Source organism: Cervus elaphus, chromosome 5 (assembly GCF_910594005.1).
Source record: "Cervus elaphus chromosome 5, mCerEla1.1, whole genome shotgun sequence".
In the NCBI taxonomy this organism is placed as follows: Eukaryota; Metazoa; Chordata; class Mammalia; order Artiodactyla; family Cervidae; genus Cervus; species Cervus elaphus.
The window spans coordinates 14,385,689-14,398,625 of record NC_057819.1 but is presented as its reverse complement, the minus strand read 5'-3'; the positions used below and the strand labels follow the sequence as shown (position 1 = coordinate 14,398,625).

The 12,937-nt window shown below is 49.8% G+C and overlaps 1 protein-coding gene across 7 annotated transcripts in view; it reads left to right on the top strand.

Moving 5' to 3' along the window:
• The window catches only part of SPRING1 (SREBF pathway regulator in golgi 1), a 186,546-nt gene that overhangs the window by 95,135 nt on the left and 78,474 nt on the right, over nt 1-12,937 (top strand). The window contains exon 6 of one of the 7 annotated variants that reach the window (XM_043901756.1): nt 10,986-11,104. The exons of 4 other annotated variants lie outside the window; for them this stretch is intronic. In XM_043901756.1, coding sequence (XP_043757691.1) covers nt 10,986-11,089 — 104 coding nt within the window. In that variant the 3' untranslated portion in view covers nt 11,090-11,104. Of the gene's footprint in view, nt 1-3,430; nt 4,615-10,985; nt 11,105-12,937 lie in introns of those variants that run through there. 2 more of the 7 variants (XM_043901753.1, XM_043901750.1) reach the window with 2 other exon arrangements.

Sequence of the window (12,937 nt, the reverse complement as noted above, 5' to 3'; positions counted from 1 at the left end):
GGAAAATCTTCAAAACAGAACAAAGCAAAAAATCTTGGGATCCAAGGTGGGGGTTTTTGCGGGTAGGTTTTTTTTTTTGTGAGGGGTGGGGGTGGGGGGGGTCCTGTTTTGTTTCTACTTTCCTCTCCTCTTTCAGATTTTGTGCAAAAAAAAAGAGCATTAATTTGTGGTTGGAAATAAATACGTAAAAGGAATAAAAAGATAGTACAAAGAGATTATTTGTGCACTAGTAGCCAAAGATGGCTTGGAAATGTCAGGAATTTCCAAGACAAGGGGTGTCGCTGTCCTTGGCACTGAACTTTCGGTCCATGTTCTCTCCTCAGACGCCCTCCCCCTTCCTCCCGCTTCCTCCCCCTTCCTCCCCCTTCCTCCCCCAACCGACTGCTGCCTACTCTAAGTGTTACATCCAATTTTCTCTTGAATACACGTAGTGAGGAAACTCAATGACCTCCCAGGGGACCTTACTTATAGGGAAGAAGCACAGCGAGAGGATTTATGGAACGTCTGTAAAATATGTGTGTAGAAACTCACGACATTTTGATCGCTACCAAGGAGAAAAATGGACAGTTTCTTACCATCTTACCAGTCAGTTTCGTGAGCACCACCCCTCGCTTTTTTTTTTTTTTAAATGGGTTACAATTAATTAATCTCCACCGCCCCCCCCCGCCCCGCCTTTGTTAGGAATTCTTGGCACAGAGACAAGCCCCGGAGAAGGGAAACATTGCCCACGGGCTATATGTCCAAACTGTCAGGATTTCAATCCCAAATCTCTGGGGGCAAAGCCAGGTTTCACGTGCTCCCCATGAAGTGGGGAGAGCCTTGTCAATGTTGGCGGGAAGGAGGGTATTATCGCTATTGCTGCTCCCTCTTCTCTAACAGACTCCGTGCTGCTGGCAAGCTTCACAGGCTCCCAGACACCCTCTCCCCCTGGGGGGGAGCTGCCTCCACAACCCAGGGCCATTTTCAGGGGAGGTGAGTCCAAGATGGTTGCCACATCAGGCCCTGTCCTCCTCCAGCGCCCTCGTCAAACGGGGGGGAGCATCGATTAGGCATCTGGTTTTTCTCAGCCTTGCAGGTTCCACTCCTTCCCCTGGGAATCTGCAGCCAAAGACAATGAACCCGAACGGAATTTCCCGAATGGCTGGAGGAGGAAGAGTCCTCGGAGGGGAATTTGGGCCCTGTATCCTGCTTTTGTCACCAACTTGTCTTGAGCCCTTTCTTGGCCTTGGTTTCTTCATCCATATAATATAAATTCAGGGGAGTATTATGAAGATTAGAGAAAATCTATAAACCATTATCAACCAGGAGGGACATGCCCCCCCCACACACACACACACCCTGCCCACCCAGGGGACATTTGACAATGCCTGGAGATAGTTTAGGTTGTCCTGACTTGGGTGGGGGTGGGAGGGCAGTGCTACTGATGTCTGGTGGGTAGAGGCCAGGGATGCACAGGACAGCCTGCCCACCTCCCTCCCCCCCAACACAGAACTGTCCAGCCCACTTGTCAATGGTGCTGTGATTGAGAAACGCTGATATAAAGGGCTTGGCAGACAATTAGTGACTCAAGTGGTAACAGTGAGGAAGGGTGTGGAAAAAGGAACACAGTAAGTATATTCAATAAACCTTAGCTATTATTAGTAGGTCCGAGATAATTGGTAGCTGCTTCCTGGAATGCCTCGGAGGAGTCTAAGGTGACAAACAAGCTCAGCTAGACGGTGTCATGATGGATTAGTGATGTCTGCCGTGGGCCTGGCAGGGGGACGTGGCAGCCTGAGTGCAGTGTGTTTTCTGACCCTGGACTCTATGATGTCTAGCATCTGTTTCTCCTCTGACATTCTGTGATTCTATGGCTGTGATTCTGTGAGTCTATCTATAAAGTTCCGCAGTCAGCATTATTTACAGAATATTTAAGCAGCCCGGGCTCCCGCCGGCTCCCTTGCCAGGGCAGGAGGGTGAGTGGAAAGCCAGGAAGACACAGCTGGCTCTGCGCAAGGTGAAATAGATAGCTGCCAACAGGATGCCAGGTGGGGGATGCGACGTGGGCAACTCCCCGCTTAGCACCCCCGTGTCTCCCCCACCTCTCCTGGGTTAAAAATGTTTATGGTTAGAGTCACTCCATTGGATTAAACATTGTCTCCATTGGCTCCAGGAAGCCTTTGTTTAAATGCATAAAGCTTACCTAGAAGGGATAAGAGTGCAATCCATCCCTGTGTATTAATCCAATAAGCTAGCTGTTACTCAGCAGAATAGAACTGAGAGGGAGTGGGACCAGAGACAGGTGATCTTCGAGAGCAGGTGAGGAGGTCAGGGGGAAAGCAGGCCTTAGAGGGCGGGAGTCAGAATCGTGACTGTACAACTACAGGAGGCGCTGTTTACACTGAATTAGCGTGTCCAACCTGTCCTAGGACGCTCCAGGAGTTTTTCTGAAGACCCCATGCCCTGGGAACTCTCTCTGTCCTGGGTGACCCAGGATGGTCGATTATCCAACCTCTAGGCCATGTAGCATGGAAGGAGCTGTGTAGTCCTTGCTGTAATGTATCCCTCATGCGGCTGCCTGAATTCTCTTTCTGGACATATCCATTCGTATGCTACGAATACTCTGTGGCTCCCCAGGACCCCCCAGACGAGGCTGGGACTCTGTCATGGTGCTTACGGTGGCCCCCAGCCTTGCTCCCTGATGTCACCTGACCCACCTGTCTCGAATCTCTCCCCCAACTAGTCGCCACATTGGAGATGCATTATCAGGCATGATTCTCTCTCTGGGTTGGAGGAGGAGCTTTCCTAGAGGGGAACTCACTTCTTGGAGTGTATTCAACTTGGGTCAGTAGCAATAGAGCTAATTAGCCCAGGCTCTGGGCTGATCTGACCCCTCCCCCCACCCCACCCAGAGATTCGGGGCCCGGGGACATGGCTACCACTTTGTGTCAAGAGAAACCCCACATACCCCCAGAGAGCCCCAGGAACCCTTGGAGGGTGAGGGCGAAGCCACCAGGCACATGGAACCACCCTAAATGAAAATAAAGCCTTCCTTCCTTGCTACACCCCGTTAAAACTTTTCAAAGCTGTTTCACACATACCCCTGGACAGATCGCCTCTGAGAAACAGGGAGGATGGATGTCATGCCCATCCAACAGGTGGAAGAACTGAGGTCCCAGGCGGAGGGTCCTATACTCAATAAAGGAAGGTTCCTGGACGGGAAGGGTCAGGCACAGTGACATTTACTATCTCATGGCACATCAGTGCCTGAACTGTAACTAACTTCTGCCTTATGTCCTCTGATGTTTTTCGTTCATGCATTTACCAAATGCCTCTTACCACGTGTGAGGCACCATGTTCGTCTCACGATAATGATGATAGCTAGGGTCGTGGGCGACTTTACTACTCTCCAAGTCCTGCCCGCTAAATTCTGGACATGACTTCATTTCAGGGCTCAGCAAGCTTTGTGCTGTGGGCATGACTACCGTCCCAGATACAGGGGAGGAACCCGAGACTGAAGAGGGAGAAGCTGCCGCCCAGGCCCTCCGCTCACACGCGGGGGCTGCGCTGAGGCTCGTCGTGTGCCCGGGGGCGGCGTGCCTGTGAGGAGCTCTCACTCCTGTCAGGAGAGAAACACGAGGTGCAGGCTTTGACCCTAAGACTCTCCCGGCTGTTCTCTCCCGATGAGCGGCACTCCAAACGGAGAGAAAGGAGACCAACGTCCATGGAGCATCTTCTGTGGCACGTGCACCTCACGTTTTCCAGACCACCTGGTGAAGTATCTGCAGTTGGGCCCGGAAGGAATTGAGGCTCCTCGGGTTGACGTGATTGACCAAAGCTGGCCCAGCTGGTGTGCGCGGAGTGGAGACCTGGCCTTGGCCGGTCATACCGCATGACTTGCTTTTTCCACCAGCCCTCCCAGAGGACGGGCGGTGGGGAGACAGCTTACCACAAGTCTTCAGGTCACATAAGAACCACAGGAGCAGTTCTCCTGCGGCTTGGTACGTGACCTTAAGCACAAACCCTTGGGACAGGAACCAGAAAGCCGCTCACCCACCCGTGGTAGGGCAGGGGCGCTGGGGACCGGACCCAGGGCCTGTCCGAGTGGAGGCCCTCTGCCCACGACGGGCAGCAGGTGGCGCTGTGGCCCCGGTTTAACAAGGACAGCGGGAAGGTGGAAAGGAGGGGGGAATCCAGAAAGAAAAACTAGTGGAAAACAAGGATTTAAAAAGAAGAACAATTTGTTCCAAAACATTTGCCTTGTAACGGGGTCATCTATAAATTCTGGGATTTCCTGTTTGCCGCTGGGCAGGCTGGCGGGCGGGCAGGCCACTCTCTTCTCTGCAGTCTGGAAGAATCATTTCAGCCCAGCTCACGAGCTCTGGCCTCCCCTGGCCCAGATTGGCTCTGAAATTTCCCGGCTTTTGTGCCCGTAAGCCGGATCCTGTGACAGCAGGTCTCCTTGAGCCGTGCTCCAGTTTCCACGGGGGTGGGAGGAGGAGTGAGATCATGGTCATTTTTAAAGGAGAGACTGTCTTCATGAGCACCCTGTGTTCTCCTGCTGCCAGACTTGTTTTAAGGCATGAAGTAAGAGAGCAGAATAAAATGAAAGAGACAGAGGTGCATTCTTTTATCTTTATTTTCCATAGTTACAATTTTGTGTGTGTAGGGGGGAGAACACTTAAAATCTACACTCTTATCAAATTTCAAGAATGCAGTTCAGTACTATTAATCAGCAGTATTAAGGAGATCCCCAGAATTTATTCATCTTCACAGTGAAGTTTTGTGCCCTTGACCACACCATCTCCCCATCTCCTGTACGCTCCCAGCCCCTGGCAAGCACTGTTCTACTCTCTGCTTCTGCAAGGTCAACTTTTTTAGATTCCACACATAAGTGATACCGTGCAGTATCGTGTTTCTGGGTCTGGCTTATTTCACTGAGCCTAATGTCTTCCAGGTTCTCGTTGTTGCATATGGCAGGATCTCCTTTTTTTTTTTTTTAATGGCCTAATAATATTCCATTGTGTAAATATGCCACATTTTCTTTAGACATTTCCCTGCCAGTGGACACTTAGGTTGTTCCCATGTCGCAGCTATTGTGAATAATGTTTCACTGACCTGGAAGTTCAGATATCTCTTCAAGATTCTGAGTTCGTTTCCTTTGGAGTTATACCCAGCAGTGGAACTGCTGGATCATGTAGTAGTAGTTCTGTTTTTACTTTTTAAAATATTTGTTTACTTGTAATTTTGGCCGTGCTGGGTCTTCACCGCTATGTGGACTCTTCTCCAGTTGCGGAGAGCGGGGGCTCCTCTTTGTGGCAGTGCGCCGGCTTCTCTCATTGCAGTGGCTCCTCTTGCTGTGGAGCACGGGCTCTAGAGCACAGGCTCAATCGCTGGGGTGCACGGACTTAGTTGCTCCACGGCATGTGAGATCTTCCTGGACCAGAGATTGAACCTGTCTCTCCTGCATTGCCTGGCTCTCCTGGTGGCTCTTTACCACTGAGCCACCAGGGAAACCCTGGGGGTTTTTTTTTGCCTTTTTTTTTTTTTGGATGAAGGAAGTAGCTCCTTTTAAAAAAGAGAGAGCTGTTCTAGTCAATATGGGGATGGAAACATTTCACTGGAAAAGAGAGAGAAAATTCTTTTTACCTGCCTGGTAGAAATTGAACCAAGCCTAAAGCCCAAAGCCATCAGTTGATGAATGGCTAAAGAAAATGCAGCCAGCCAGGCATCCAGCCATCTATCCATGCATGTGCTCATCCATCCATCACTTATCCACCCATCCATCCATCCACCCATCCAATTACTCACTCATTCACTCAGCAAACAATTGTGGAGTACCTACCATAGGCTGGTAGCTCAACCTGCTTTACTCTAAGGGTAAGCCTGGACCAGCTCTGTGGTCTCCTTCTGGGATCAGGGGCATGTGGAGGACATGTGAGTAGCATCTGGAGTTGGTGTCCAGAAGGTGGGCTTGGGACTCCTGGGCAACAACTGTTGGGACCTTTAGCAAGGATTGCAACATATTTGGCCAGGGCGAGGGGTACAGTTTGTGGCTGAGAACAGAGTTTTTCTCTGAATAAGTCAAACGAGCCTGTCTGGGATCAAATCCACGAGGGCTGGACAATCTGGTCCCAGCAAATTAAAACAACATGGGCACCAGCCAGCTACATTTTTGAAAACAGTATTTGTGTTGTTTTAATCAAGGACACCACCTCCTCTGTCCTTTGCTCTTGACAACAAGCTCTGAATTGAAATGGGGCAGAATTTATAAGAAAATAAAACAACTCTTGGGCATCGCAGCACAAACTCATTTTCCTTCTCATCAGCTTCACAGTTTAAGGGCCTTTGTCTATCTCATTGTACCCTTCTGTCTGCAGGCTTATGAGGATGAATGGGCCCATGCTAAGACAGTGTCCTAAGTGACGCCAGAACAACTCTTCTCTTTCCTTATGTATTGAACCGGACCTGTTGTATCCTTCCCACACTTTGCCAGGGTCTTGGTCCCTGCAGTGACTGTGGGCAGCTGGGAGGATAGTTTGAGACCCCAGGCTAAGTCTGCATATTAGCTGTGTCTTATTTCCTGTATTCTGATGCTTTGAACATCTTGGGACCTGCTCCTCCTGGGTTTAGCCAATTTCTAGAGATAGGGAACAAGTCGCCAGGAAGCACGCCTTTCAGATGCAGACCAGCCAATCCAGAGGTCACATCTCTGACCCTCTTCTTGACAGGACTCTCACCCTCTGAGCCACTGTCGACCTGCCCTACTCACCCAGGACACACAACGTGGGCACCGTCCCCACACCCCAGATCTCACTGAGATTATTCCCATTAGCCCATCTGGAGCCTGCTCCCCTGCCTCACCCATTCCTCCCAGGAGAAACCGTAGTAAAAGTTATCACCTGTACTTTTCCCTTGCTGCTCCATCTCCTGACAGTCCCTGGTGCTTCCCCGTGGCACCTGGCAGGTTGGGCCATGCCTCCTGTTTCTAGGGATCTGCGAGTATGATGTTCTTCTTTTTCTCATGGCAGTCATTTCTGTGCCCGAGCATCTTATCAAAGCTGCTGAAAACAAGCCCTGGGCACCCTGAACACGGCCCGCTCTGGCTGTGTGCCTGGGGCAGGGCACTGTGCTCTCTTACCTGCAGCCTCTGCTTCCAGGAAGGTGACTTCCAGTGGCTACGGGGATTGAGGAGGTGACAGAATGATTTCCCATCCTCAGGAAACACCTCTCCAGAGTCCTCTTTATCACCACGCTCACTCTTCTCTCTCTTTCTCTTTTTTTGGTTGTGCCACTCGACCTGTGGGATCTTAATTCCCCAACCAGGGATCAATGTCCCCCCTACGCCACTGCTGTGGAAACGCAGAGTCCTAACCACTGCACCGCCAGGGAAGTCCCTGTTCTCTTTTCTTTATAATGTTTATTTGTATTTGAAATGACTCCTTCCTTTCTCTGCCTGCCCCCATCCCATTAGAATGAAAGCTTTCTTTCACTGCTGAACATCAGACTAACTCCTAGAGCAGTGCCTGGCACACAGTAGGTGCTCATTTATCAATACGGAATGTGTGTAAACACGCCCGGCACTTAGGATGCCTGCTTGTTGCCTTTGGGTCTTTCAAGATCCTCTGGCATGGATTCGGGCCACTTTGCAGGGTGGAAGCTGTTGAAGGAGATTCTAGTCCTTTCTGCTGGTTTGTGAAGCTTTGTGCTTGTATGGAGGCTCTTGTCCAAGACACTCAGAGCACTTTATAAACATGAACGACGTAAATGGTGTGCTTTGTTTGCGGCAGGTGGGACATGATTCGCCGAAGCAGGATGCTTCCCAGCGAAGCCAAACCTGTTCTGGAAGTGAGTGGAAAGTTTAGGCGCAGGCCATTTGCCCAGTGAAGTCCAGTGGGTGCCTCTGGACAGCAGAGATTCCTGGAAGACAACCCCCCAACCCCTAGGAACCCCTCCCTCCCCGCCCAGCCCCGTGCCCTGGAGCTGGTATTGTTCTGCTCCTTTGGCAGAGCTTCCAGAATTAAGAAGCTTCTGCTGCCAGAAGGCTCCTCACGTGGATTTATTGAGCCCCTACTTAGAGGCGTTGAGGCTGCGAGTCATATGGTACTCACATTCATTCATTCAACAGAGCCTTCTGAGCATCCAGTCTGGGCAGGTGCTCTGCATGGAGGGGTGAGGAGACCTATGGGGGTGACTGTCACAGGGGAAGTACTTGACTGAGTGCACACAGCACGGGGTCCGTAGGAGACCAGAAAAGAGGGTTTGGATCAGGACAGGCCTCTTAGAGGACTGACGCTTCTGTTGATATCCAGGAATCTTTTAGTTAAAGGTTACAAAACCCTAACTCAGACAGGCTTAAGCCATAGAGACAATACATTGATTCACAGAGTGGACAAACCCAGGAGGTGATGGCTTCAGGAACGACTGTATCAAGGGGCTTAGATGAGGACTCCATCCCTTGGTGCTGTTTCTTACTCCACCTTGGCTTCATGTCCAGCTCCAGGCAGAATTTCCCCCACTTAGTAAAAAAGATGGGAATTGGAAGCTCCCGGTTCCTGTTCTCCTTCTACTCATATGTGTATGTATAATCGCTCAGCTGTGTGCAACTCTATGACCCCATGGACTGTAGCCCACTAGGCTCTGTCCGTGGGATTTCCCAGGCAAGAATACTGGAGTGGTTTGCCATTTCCTCCTCCAGGGGATCTTCCCAAACCAGGGATCACACCCACGTTGTCTCCTGCTTGGCAGGCAGCTGCTTTACCACTGAGCCACCTGGGAAGCCCATTCGTATGTTTACTTAACCAATATTGACTAAGTGGTGAACAAGACAATGTCCTACAGATTTAGCCAACAGATAAACTTACGTTTTTGCACCGAAGACACCGGTGCAAGAATATTCATTATAACATTGTTTACACCAACCAAAGACTGGAAGCAATGTAAGTGGCTGCCAGTAAGGGACTGACTGAGTAAATTACGCAACGGAAGGCTGGAAGGCCCTTCGGAAGAACGAGGCATATTTACATCAGCAGTCCTCACTCCGGCCAGCTTTACCCCTCAGAGGACATTTGGCGAAGTCTGGAGACACTTTTGGTTGTGATAAGTTGTGATAACTGAGGGGGGAAGGGCAGCACTAATGGCATCTAGTGGGTGGAGGCCAGGGATGCCGCTAAATATTCTGCAATGCTTGGCATTGCCCCCACAATAAAGAATTATGCAGCCCACAATACCAGTGGTGCCAAGAGTGAGAAACTTTGATCTGTAGCTACTGATACAGAATCTTAAAGATACATTAAGTTTAAAAAAGACAGTACAGAAAACAATAAGTATATTGATAGTAGGCTACCGTATCTATATATGTGCTTATATATGCATAGAATTATCTCCAGATGAATAAATAAAAGAGTGTCTTGTGAAGGCCTAGGGGAGAGGTGTGGAAGAGAGACTTATTTTCCACGTACAGAATTTATTATACAGCCTTTTTTTTTTTTTTAACTGTTTGAATATTTTAAACCACATACACAGCTTCTTTTTTAAAAAATTAAAATATAAAAAGGATGAAAGTTTGACTAGACCTACCCACATTCCCCATCTGGCTTCTTTCCTAGCTGTGTCTTCTCCCTTTGAGATGATGAACTTAAGAGCAATCCCACAAAGTCACTGTTGGAACAGATCTTAGAGATCATCAGATCTTAGCAGCCATCAAAGAGCTTGTGGAAATGCTGGATTAGATGTGTTTAAGTGGGTCTCTTCTGGAGGAATCGTTAGACCTTTTAAGGCAAGAGTGTGACTGGTGGTCTCCAAGGGGTCACGCCATACAGAATCAGCAGACGTTCAGACTGCCTCAGCAGTGCCCTGGGGCAGCCATAACAAAGCACCGTGAACTGGGGGGGCTTAAAACAACAGAAATTGGTTGTCTTCCAGTTTTGGAGGCTAGGAGCTGGAAATCAAGATGTCAGCAGGGCCACGCTCCCTCTGAAGGCCGTAGGGACGCGTTCTTCCTTGCTTCTTTGTAACTTCTGGAAGTCTGTGGCGGTTGCTGGCATTCCCTGGCTTGCGGCTGCATCCCTGTGATCTCTGCTTTCATCCTCATCTGGCCTTCTTCCTGTGTCTGTCCTCACATAGCAGTTGTCTTATAAGGACACCAGTCATACCGGACTAGGGGCCCACCCTACTCCACTGTGATCTGATGTTAACTGATTACAATTGATTACAATTGTTCTACTTCCAAATAAGGAAATGTTCTGAAAGTCTGCACGTCTTCAACATGTCTTTGAGGGGAGGGGAGAAGGGACCCAATTTAATGCGTCACAGTTCCTAAGCATACACATGTGTAAATAGTCTTCCCATTTCATTTCAAAAGACTGCTGTTCTCCTGATGATGCTTCAAGAAATGCGGATCTCACTACAGTTCCTTCACTTTGCAGTTGAGGTGTCTGAGGCCCAGAGAGAGACAGTCACCAGCTCAAGATCACACAGCAGATTAGAGGCAGGGCTAAAACAAAAATCTAGGTCACCTCTCCCCTTGAGGATAGAGTTGGTGAACCCTACATGTCCTTGACAGAAGCTGCTCTTGGTATAAGAGTTTCCGAGTGACTGGTGAACAAGACAGCATTCCTCAATTCATCATCTCGTCCACCTGCCCATCCGCCCTCCCACCATTCCACTACTTTATCTGCTAATATGCAGACAAAGCTGCCTGATGGAGCAGTTATGGCCATGGGTCTTATTTCTGAATGTTGCCAAGTGTGTTCTCTGGAATTCTAGGTTGTGACAGAAACCACCGTAGGCTGTTTGAAGCCATAGAGGGATTTATTGGCTCATGTATCATCATGAGGCAGGGCTGGATTCCGAAGCCCAAAAAACGCCACGTCCCTCTCTCCTCCTCTGGGTCTTGCTTCCCTTGTGTTGGCATCATCCTCAGATACACTTGCTCTGTGGTGGGAAGCATGGGTCCTGGCCACTCCAGGCCCATTAGAATTAGAAAGAGTCTTCCCTTTCCCCAGGTTCCTACCAAGGTTTCAAGGAAGGTTTGCTGCCCACACCCCAGAACTCATTCCTCCAGCCAGAAGTGTTTGGTTCTCTGCTTGGCCAGACCTGGAGCAGATGAGTGAGGTCAGCTCCACCTGAACCACAGCGGCTGAGAACGGAAGAGCACTTATTATTCTCCCCAAAGGTGCTGGTCAGGTGAAACAGTGGTGAGTTATCTCTGCTGCCCCCTCACTAGCTCTTCAGCAGATGCACAATTACTTTCAGTGGTGTTTGGGTGGAAACTGGGAGGCTCTGGGCAGCCCCATTGTCACTGCTGTGGGCCAGTTTGAATCACAGACGGTTTGGTCTCCTCTGTGTTTCTCTAGACTCTTTTCACTCTGACAGGTGTTTACTTTTCTATCCCCCACCCATAACCAGACTGTAAACTCCTTGGAGGGCCCTGGCATATTCCCCTTCACAAACCAGCAGGTAGCACAGCAGGCATAGAGTAGGCTCTCAGTTACGTGCGCACTGAACTGGGAGTCTCACAGGGCCATGGCTGTCCTAGGTACTCCATAAAATCTTGCCAAGTGAATGAGTGAATGATTGAATGAATGATGGATGGATGGATGGATGGATACGTGGGTGGATGGCTACATGGATACATGGATGGATAGACACACAGATAGGTAGGTGGATAGAAGAATAGATGGGTGGATGGATGAATAGATAGATCAATTGATTGGTGCATTGATGAATGGGTGGATGCATTGGATGAATGGATAGGTGAACAAGTTGATGTATGGATGCAGGGATGTGGGGGAGAGTTGACAGATGCTATCAGGACCATCACTCTGTCACAGCCTCCACTGCAAAGAGCATCTCCTATCAAGGGCAAAAACTCCCTGATTCTCTCATTGTCTGGCTGCCTGATTTCTGTAACACAACCTGCCCACTTTCATTTATAAGACAGGATGTCAGTGCTCATTTCCCTAGTGAAGTTTGTTCGGATTCTACTGTTGATCTTTCACAGACAGTGATGAACCGTGCTGCAGAGGACAAGGACCCAGCTGTCTGCTCAAAAAGAGAAGGAAATGGTTGAGAAGTAGGAACTGTATGCCCTGCTCTCTCTTCCTGCAGACAAACTTTATCCACGCAGTGGTGGAGACGGCTGGAATAACCCTCAAGTCACATCTTTCCGACTCTGTGGAGTGGCAGCTCTCTTACCCTGGTTTGTACAAACCAGAAGGACCCAAGCATCTGGGTGCTTGGGGCATCCCATGGGTGGTATGCTCTGGAGACAGCCCCCGCCACCCTCCGCATTATTTTCCTAAATGTGTTTCCCTTAGAGACTCAGCCTGCCTCCACTTCAGATGGGAGTCAGTCCCAACAGGGAGAACATTGCACTCCACCCTGTGGAACTCTGGCTTCCCTACTCCCCTTGCTGTTGCTCTCATGCCTCCTAGGAAAGGGGCCAACTCAGCAGTCAGTCTCAGAGGGAAACCCCCTTGGGAAACAGCCCAGAAGGACCACCTGACGTGGCGGGCAGCAGAGCTGCTGGTAGCTGGGCAGCCCCCTGGAGTCTGGCTTGCCAGTCAGAGAGCACTGACCATCAGACACAGCAGACCCGCCATCTCCCTTAGGTGTCAGCTCTTGTGAGGCTCAGTGAGATAGTTTGCTGGATGCTGAGCAGAAAGGCTATTTCCCGCTGCCTCTGCCACGCTCTCCGCGGGGTGCTGTACAAGAGCAGTGTGCATTCAGCTCTTCCTACATGCCAGGCTCCCTCCTACCTGCGTGAGACAGCTATTAATATCCCCACTTTACGAAAGAGAAAATGGGCTCGGAGAGATGCGTGGACTCACTCATGTTCATGCACGAGCCAAGACTCAGTCTGGGGCTCCCTGCAAGTTCACAGCCACCTCTGTGGACTGATGTAGCCGGGGCTTCACTGCTGGTCCATTTTGGAGTTGAATCAATAGAAACCTCA